The 9,625-nt window shown below is 46.2% G+C and overlaps 1 protein-coding gene across 1 annotated transcript; it reads left to right on the forward strand.

Annotated features, from left to right (window-relative positions):
* Positions 1 to 2,436: 2,436 nt before the first annotated feature.
* synpo2b (synaptopodin 2b) lies at positions 2,437 to 9,044 on the forward strand. The gene is made up of 2 exons (XM_062524477.1): positions 2,437 to 3,490; positions 5,123 to 9,044. The coding sequence occupies exons 1-2, from the start codon at positions 2,479 to 2,481 to the stop codon at positions 7,588 to 7,590; spliced, it is 3,480 nt and encodes a 1,159-aa protein (XP_062380461.1). The 5' UTR covers positions 2,437 to 2,478; the 3' UTR covers positions 7,591 to 9,044.
* Positions 9,045 to 9,625: the final 581 nt, after the last annotated feature.

A 9,625-nucleotide genomic window follows, 5' to 3' on the forward strand; every position in this document is an offset into this window, starting at 1 on the left:
ATATCTTAGATATATGAACATATTAGTTCCTATTCTTATTACAAAACAATAACAGAAATTACATTTATAGGACTTTCCACAACATCATCAATCACGGGCAATGCGTATTGGCATGGATGCTACTACAGTATGCCATGAATGTGCTGGTCCCCAGTTGGCTTGTATCACTGAAGATCACATAACCGATTTGTCACTAGACGTGCGAGAGCTGATCCATATGAGAGTGCATGACACGCCTGATCTGCTGCGGAGAGAGAGAATTAAATATCAAAGAAACCGTGCAAGCATCTGATGCAGCACCAGTGTTCCAGTAGCCAGGCTGGCAGCTCTTGTCATCTGAAGGTCAGGGGTCCCATAGCACCAGAGCCTGTCTCTTTAGGAGTGTCCACCTGTCCGTTCCACCGGGGGAATGTGTGGTTGCGTCATGGAATGGAATGTCGTTTATGACAAAAACAAGCAACATTTGAAAGTGTTTTGTCCTATAAACAAATCGCAAAAGCTTTCACTTTGTTTTCAGAGACAAAAGACAAAGACAAAAGACAAAATGTTACACTGTGCCACTGTAACAGTTATTCATGCTGCAAAAAGTTATCTTGGTTGGTTTCCTTCATTGTCGAAAGAATTATGTGCATAAGAGCCTTTTGTGTCTGTGGTCTGGATCAACTTCTGGGTGTCTCTATGATGAAACTATGTGTTTGTGTGTGTGTGTGTGTGTGTGTGTGTAGTGTAGTGTAGTGTAGTGTAGAGGAGTGTGTGTGTGTGTGTGTGTGTGTGTGTGTGTGTGTGTGTGTGTGTGTTTAGTATAGTGTGTGTGTCTGTGTGTGTGTGTGTGTGTGTCTGTGTGTGTGTGTGTGTGTGCATGCGCGTGCGGTGTGTGTGCACGCTCACATATATGTATGTTTAGTTAATGACTGGAATAATAGAAGAGTTAGGTATTGATGTCTGTGTTCCTTTGCAGTTCTAAAACAAGAGAGTATATTCCTCACCTGATTGGACTGAACTATGATTATATCTGACTATGCAAACTCCTGATTATTCTCTTATAGACAGCACTAGGGGTGAGAAGATTTTATCACAATTAAATGTATTAACGTTTCATTGGTTGTAATTACATTGTTCTTCACATGTGAGCACTGTGCGTCTGTGCAAGTACTTAAATGGAAATGTCAATGGGCTGAGTAAGACTTCTCTGACAAATGGATCAGCTCCATCAGGAAAAAGGGGGAGGGAAAAACACCACAGCATGCTGAAATCCAACCATGGAAAACACCCACCTAATTGTTTTTATCAGGACTGTTGGAAACCAGTGCTTGTTTAGTGGCAGAACCAAACAGTGAATACCATTCCATGTAGAGAGAGTGTAGGCCCAGACAAATGGCTAGTGTTGGCTGCTGCAGTCCCCTACTGAGGCAGAGGAATGAGGAGCACTGATTAGTTGATGCACTCTAGCTTCTCCTTCCAGGCTAGCAATGCTTGAGCTACGTGCATAGCACTGCTATCAAAATATCACAAAACAAGTATTTTCGCTGTATTGTTAACTGGTCTGTCCAGCACATGTTGGGCTTGTTATGTCACTTGTCTGCACCAGTAGGCTAGTGAATGATGAATCATTCCAAACCCCCCCACCCGTCACCCCCCACCCCCACCCTCACCCTCGCTGGGGAACATTTTGTAAAATGTGGCTGTGAGTGTGGCTCACAAGATCGTCAAGATCTTTGCTTGTCATCATGCTAACTTTAGTCACAATTTTGTCTCATGACCCAAATCTGTTTGAAACATCTTACCGGTAAATTAATTTTGGAATTTGCTTCTTGACCAATGTGCTGAGAGAGCTAAAGATTGTTTTGTGACGGCCGGTTTCTATATATGGCTGTCACCGACTGCTTGAGTGTGTTTATTTAACGAGGTTGCGGTCTTGTGCGTGCCCCATGTTGAGAGTTGCTGTGCTGCACAGTGTCTTGTGTGGCTGGTCTAGGTGTGTGTAGCCCAGCAGAGTCATCCCTGTGGCTCTCCAGCGCAGGTTTTGCTTTGGTTTCCTAGTAACTGGTGCAGTGCTCCTCTGCATTCTGAATTCTAAAAATGACTTGCACAAACAAGCTGTAAGCTTCTTTGACATGATGAACATGGCCAAGAACAAATATAGCATTAACACGACAAACCTCACTCTCAAAATGGAGGGATCATGTTTTCAATGGTGGCCAATGGTTCTTTTTTGCAATTGTTCATAAGGAACACAATTAAAAATGTTAAGTAATGTTTGGTGTTTTTTGTGAAGTTGAATTATGAAAGATACAACGACCTATAAATCAATTAATAGATAAATGATTGAACAAATTAATTAAGTAAATGAATATGGTCTACATGAAAACAGGAAAGATTGCTAGTCCTGATGTGTATGATGATGTGTCTTCAAAAGTATGATTTTTGTCTTTGTAGGATTGGCAGTGTTCAGACACCAATTCAGCCCATTCAGAGTAGATGGAGCCAGTGCTTGAGGACAGAGAAAGCCCTGACCCCGATGCGTGGTCAGGCTCCAACACCCCCGCCGAGCTCGATGACTTCCAGGATGAAGACTATTATGATGAGACAGACAGTGAAGTCGACCCTAAAGAGCTCAACGACCTTGACCAAGACCTGCAGCATGACCTTGACCAAGACCTGCAGCATGACCTGGATCAAGACCAGCAGCATGACCTGGCTCAAGACCAGCTTAATGACCTTGACCAAGACCAGTTGGATGACCTGGCTCAGGACCAGCTTAATGACCTTGACCAAGACCAGCTTAATGACCTTGACCAACACCGGCTGGATGACCTTGAGCAGAATCTGCAGGATGACCTTGACCGAGACCTAAGTGGTTCCCCCTCCTCTCCACCTCGCCAGCGCTCCTTCTCTGACTACAGTGGCGACGAGCCCAACCCTGGCAGGGAGCAGTATGACGGCTCAGACCCCGGATCAGACCTCCGCACCGGGGACAGGAGCTGCAACTCCCCGGTGTACTCCCATGGCTCAGACCCCGGATCAGACCTCCATGCTCGGGAGAGGAGCTGCAACTCTCCTGTGTACTCCCATGGCTCAGACCCTGGATCAGACCTCCGCACTGGGGACAGGAGCTGCAACTCTCCTGTGTACTCCCATGGCTCAGAGGCCGATTCGCGCTATGCCACCCCCTCTCCTGCCCAGGATGCCTTCTCTGACCGTGACTCTCCAGGTCAGCCTCGGCGTGACCCCGCACGCACCGACTCCTCCTTGTCGGGTCAGGTGGTGACCCGGCCTGACCCCGGCCGCCGCGTCACCAGCTCACCTGAGGAGGAGGAAGCGGGAGGCAGCCCAGGGGACGAGGAAGGAGAGGGAGGAGGGCAATCGCAGGCACCTCCTGCTTGCGTTTCCTTTGGCATTCCTGTGCAGGGTGCTGAGGCGGCAGAGGACTGGGGCTCAGAGGGAGAGAGAGATCTCCACAGAGCCAGCAGGAACGGGCCGAGAGACGCACGTAAGTCCCCTCCTCTCTCACTGCTGCGCACATCTCGCTGCTCAGCACCGCTATATATAGCCATGCAACTAATATTACATTGCTGTGCGGCTCTACCACTGGCATTATACTTACATGCATATGTTTTTGTACCTCAGAAACATGTTACGATTTCCCCACATACTCCCTGTCCAGCATGGTAGACTTGTTGATTTGTTATGTTGTTATTACCTGGAACTGTTATGTTCTTTAGTCATACTGTCATGTGCTTATAAATACACAGTGTAGCATCAGTTCAGAGCGATATCTCCAGACCTGACCATGTCCACTCTCTAAATACATGGTCAAATGGACAAAAAAGGACACGGGCAACAAGAAAATAGGTCATGCTGGCTTGGTTATTACTGTGCCTGGCTTGTTATTTGAGTGGGCATGTGTCAACTGTGTGGTTTCCATTAAATGGACACGCTGCATACATGCACCAAATCCCATGTTGGTTGAGGCGGACCAAAGTGAGCGGCAGCTCGTCATGAGGTGGCCTGCTGAGAGAGGGGCTTGACGGACACGGACATGTGTCAGCGCTGGCGAGTCACCCGATCCCCTGGCTAGCCCAAAGCGCAGTGGAAAAGTGAGCCGCGCCTCAGTTTCCCCCTCTGCCTGACGGCATTAGATCTGCAGAGAGACCCTCACCAGGGGAGATTTTTTTTTTTTTATTGCTCGCTGCTTGTAATGTTGTGTAACTAAAATAAGACCGCTGAAGCTGCAGGTGCTTCTGAGTAGAATGAAACGCAGCAAGTGGAGGTCTTTATCCTTCAAACTTCTAGTCAGCTGAAGTAAACTTGGCAAATACTCTGGAAATACAGATAGCACTGTAAGTGTTGTTGGCGATGGCTTTGTGTAGAGGAAAATATAATATAATATTGATACCTTGTGTTATTTTTCATCTGCGGTGCTTGCATTGCATCCTCAATGCTGATGTCATACAAGCAAGGAATTTGAAGTGCTTCATTAAGTGCTGTAGACCATGGTATAAAATAAGACTTAACAGCTAGTGGTGCTGCTTCAGCAAGTTGACTTCTGAAATTAAGTCTATTCCAGATAAGGTATAATACACTTAATATAACTTCACAGAGTTCTGGTAGCCATAATATTCTGTGATTACCGATGATAAATGAACTGTTGTAGTCTTCATTAAGTAATAGCTACAGTTTTTGTGACTGCAGGAATTTGTAGATGTTTTATTTCTTGTGGGAATACTTTTATGAGGGTCTGTGAAATTGCACCTGAGTGTGTTAAATGTTTTAAATTTGGCCATCAATTTCCCACTAGCATGTGTGAGGCAATTATATGGTGGGGGTTTTCAATCAGTTGTACTATGAATAAGTATTGGCTCATATTTAATATTAGAATGAGAGATGATCCAAAGTTCCCTTTACTATTTACATCCTGTCAAGAACCTCTTAAAACAGAAAATGAATGACTGCGGAATCCTATCTTCATATCTACAAGCTTTTCCCCCCAGAAATACAACCTTTTTAGCATGCTTGTTCATCAGTGAAATAATCCAGTTTGAGGTAATCTTAATTTGCCCCTTCAAATCTCTCTCTGACCACCTTGTATTTCTCCTTGACACCCCCCCTCCCCCTTTTTCAGGGCTGAGACGGAGCCAGAGCCAATCTGAGAAGCAGCAGAAGGAAGCCAAGTCTAAATGTAAACGTATTGCTTCGCTCCTCACCAATGCACCAAACCCCCGGAACAAGGGGGTGTTAATGTTTAAGAAACGTCGCCAAAGGGCCAAGAAGTTTACACTTGTGAGCTACGGGACAGGAGAGGCGGACTTTGAGAACGAGGGGGACAGCGCTGCAGAGTACGAAGACTACAGATACTACGACAAAGACGGACAAAGCATCCGGATCACCCTCTCAACACCAAGCGACTCTGAATTTGAGGACGAGTACTACGTTAATGCACGAAAATCTGACGCTAATCTGAACTATAACTACAATTGGGGCATCAGGCAAGTCGACCCGCCAGACACATTCAGTTGGAGAAAAATGGAGAAGCTTCCACAGACGAAAGGAAAGGGAGTGTTAATGTTCGCCCAGCGACGTCAGAGGATGGATGAGATTGCTGCCGAGCATGAGGAGATGAGGCGCAGGGGCATTCCTGTCGAAGGTGTCATGGAGCCCGAACCTGAAACCCCCAACCCTTTCACTCCTGAGGAGAGCTATGCCAGTCCGGCCTATATGGATGCCAGTGCTTACCAACATCAAGAACAGCTGCAGCAACCACAATACCAGCCACAACAACAACAACAACAACAGTATCAGCAGCAGGAGCAGTACCAAAGTCCAGAATATCCTTACTCTCCCAATGGCATGAACGGTCTGGATGCCCTCCAATTTGGATCTGCAGCAAAAGCCCTAGTGGCGAACAGAACCGCCAAGCCATTTTTGGGTGGCCAAAGTAGGGCGCCAACCACCTTCTCGCCAGTGCGTGGTGTCCCCAGTCCAACTCAAAAGAAACAGGACCACATCTTTAAGGTGCCCGTTCCTGTCAATTCAGCCCCACAGGTCTGGTCTCCAACTGGAGACATTATTGCTTCTCGTGACGAACGCATTGCTGTTCCGGCCATCAAAACAGGCATCTTGCCAGAGACAAGAAGGAGAGGAGCAAACAAAGCAAACGCTGGCGTGAATTCTCAGCTTCAGACTAAAGGCGATCGGAGATCCTTCATTGAGTCTGGTCCTGAAGAGGACTACCTTAGCCTTGGGGCAGAAGCTTGTAACTTTATGCAAGCCCCACGGGTCAAGCACAAGGGGGCACCCCCACCCGTGGCCCCTAAACCCACAATAAATAAAGCTTGTCCACCTTGGTCTGCTGGTTCTCCTGGACAGTTGCCTGTCCAAGCCCCTCGCAGCCCCGTGCCTGCGTCCTCCCCAGTTCCGGCTGGGATGCCCACTATGATGCCCGGTCATGGCTATCCTCCAGCACAACCCAACTGGGCTCCCAAGCAAGAGCTCCAACCAGCAAGCAACACATGGGGTCACATGTCTCCATCTCCCACTCAAGGGTATCCCCAGGCGCCCAACAACCACTGGGCCCCGGCGAGTCCACAGCCTCAACGGTCCTGGATGCCTCAACCACAGCAAGCCCCAGTGAGTATGCCATCTGTAAGCCCGACACCGGCTGGTTCAAACCAGCCAAAGGCCCCATGGACAAAGCCCCAAACTGATATGGGTTCAATAGCATCTTGTCCCCCAGCCCCACGTGGGACTTCCTACTCACATGCACCCAAGGCACCACCTGCTTCTTCATTGGAGCGCGTCTCTGAATTAAGCACCGATAAGCCGAAGGGTAGAGGTGCGGAACTGTTTGCTCGGAGGCAGTCCCGCATGGAGAAGTTTGTGGTGGATGCTGAATCTGTGCAGGCCAACATAGCCAAGTCCCCTTCCCCAACTCCCTCACTGCCAAGCACCTGGAAATACTCATCCAGTGTCCGTGCGCCACCCCCCAACTCTTACAACCCCATTCTCTCCCCCTCTTACCCCCCCGGAGCAACAAAGCAGCCCCCGTCAACCAGCCCCATGGTTAAGCCCAAAGCAAAGAAGGAGAAACCCAAACCAGCCCCTAAACATCTCAATGCCCTGGATGTTATGAAACATAAGCCCTATCAGCTTGACACCTCCCTCTTCATGTATAACTCCGTTCCCGAGGTAAATGAGCCCAGCCCCAAATCTTCCCCAGTCCCTCCTGTTCCGGAGTCAGCTCAGGTACCGAGGCATGACTCTCCGACTAAAGCCAACGCCCCGGTAAGTGTCACCTACCCATCCACTCAGCAGTCTGCCCCAGCTGCTCAGGCCCCGGACAAGAAGCTTTCTGCATCACCTGCCGCGCATGACCGCCCAGCCCAGTCCAACTTCTTTGTGCCATCTACTCTGCCTCACATGGCGTCCAGCAAACCCACGGGGGGCAGCTCCTACACGCTTCCCATTTCATCACCTTTGCCCGCTGATTTAATCTCTAGATGTGCTCTTCCACTGGCCCCAAGACCTAAATTCTCAGCTAAAAAGCCTGCAGTTACAGCCAAACAATGGAAACCTGTAGTTATGCTACACTAGGGGATGGTAGAGAATTGGGCACGTACAAAATTGGCACCTCTGACTTAATTATTCTCATCACACAAGCATAATTGTGTGTCCTTAACTCAAAATATTTTATTTGATAAATCTGAAAATAGGAAATTCCAAGTAACCAATCACTGCACATTTATTTATCCCTATTTTGATAACCTTGAGGATATTGGAAATTAAAAATGAATGTTGACTTTGGATGTTTTGATCCAAAACCTTTTAGCCATCACTTTGTGTGGTTGCAAATGAGTATGTTTGCACCGCTGCATGCACTGTTTTGCTGGAGCATCACAGTAAACTACACAGGCCACTGGTCCTGGTAGAATATCTCTGTTACTATAAGAGAGAGTCACAGGAAACTAAAGTAAGAGCAACAGACATGATGACTGATCACTGACGGACGCTGAGGTTGGAAAGAGCAGCATTTTGGCTGCTGAAAGTGCACTAAACTGAAAAGTGTATGAATGGCTTTGATGTCTGTACTATCAGAGACACTTTGCAAAGAATTCTCAGGAAATGCAAACAAAATCAAAAATCTTTGTCCCTGTGTTTGTAATGTGATATTGTTGATGGTCCTTAAGGGCCATGTTTATCAGTGTGAAGGCAGGCAAAACTAATATGCACAGTCCCCCTCTTCCCCTGAACACGTTCTAAGTAGGGTGGTTAGAGTCCAAAAGAATGAGGAGAACCTAAATCAACATGCCAGCGTTTTGAACAAACTATAAATAGACGTGGCATAATGTTTCAAAACAAGACTGGAAGGTGGTTGCAAGTATACCACTCACATGTTTAACTATTTGATTTCCTGAAAAATGCATTTAAGAGAGAGCTGTGACATCACGTTTGTTGACATTATCAAATCCAAACTATTCCAGGATAGACTCACCTAACTTTAATTTTAATTAGACTTATGTCATGCCACATTCATTTCAAAGGAGCGATAGTTTTGAATGTAAAATCTCCTGCTTTGCTAGTCTCATTCCAAACAGTTGAGTGGTGTAATATAAGCAAGCCTTCACTGATCCTGGCACAATGTAATACGCACCACTGTGTGTTTGTAGGTCTTTTTGTTGACGCCTGTACACCTCTTGACTTCCATTATGCACTGTATGTAACCGTGGAAATGTTCCTCTTTCAATTTGTCACCAAATGTATTCAGATGAACCATCCAAGTGGTTTAATAGTTCAAAGGGTCTGTCCATGCTCAGTACAGAAGAAGTATACTGTAGGCTACATGGAATGATTTGGAGATGAATAGCACAGACATGCAACACTACATAATGGAAGTCTTATGCTTTACCATGCTGCTGTTACATTTATATGTTCTTCTGTCTGTATGAAACTTGAAAAAAAATCTTTCCTGTCCTTTTCTTTTGTGTCTTCTTTTAAATATTGCACTTCCTGAATTCTTCCTCTGCAATTAAACATCTCCCTGAAAGGTTTACATGTCCTTCCTCTCTCCTGTTCTTTCACATAGCTGCCTGACCATGCACACATCTTGCCTGCATTCTATTTATGTCCAGTCTGTTAATGTTGTATATTTTCTGTCTAGACAGGTGATATGTCACAATGTAAACACAACTTCAGATCCACTGCTATAGTTAGATGCTATTGTTAGTAGGCTACAGCATGAAGCACAGATACCGATATTTAGATTCTCTTGTAAGTTGTTTGCCGTTTGTGTAGTGTCCTAGACTAGAATAGAATAGACACACTTGCTTATTTGCACCTGTTAAAAAATATTGACATATATTTGCTGGTGAGTTGGTGTTCTGAAATGCCTGAAAGTTGATCAGTTTTCTATATCCAAAGGTTATGAGAACTGTAATAATCAACCACCATATACCATCTACACAATAACCACAGGAATTAAATACACTCAAATACATTCACAGGGTTTTTTGGTCACAGGATACCGTAAAGTATCTGTTTCACTGTGGTCTATTTGTACTCCACACTAGAGCTTGCAAGATGCTAATGATAAGGCAGAGCCTACATTATAGTGAGTGACCATGCAGTCCCT

Source organism: Sardina pilchardus, chromosome 2, assembly GCF_963854185.1.
Source record: "Sardina pilchardus chromosome 2, fSarPil1.1, whole genome shotgun sequence".
NCBI classification, from domain to species: Eukaryota; Metazoa; Chordata; class Actinopteri; order Clupeiformes; family Clupeidae; genus Sardina; species Sardina pilchardus.

Bases quoted from the DNA above. Each gene is read 5' to 3' on its own strand.
- synpo2b (XM_062524477.1), top strand. From the start codon at position 2,479: ATGGAGCCAGTGCTTGAGGACAGAGAAAGCCCTGACCCCGATGCGTGG. The intron at 3,491-5,122 runs GTAAGTCCCCTC...CCCCTTTTTCAG, and splicing joins GAACGGGCCGAGAGACGCAC to GGCTGAGACGGAGCCAGAGC.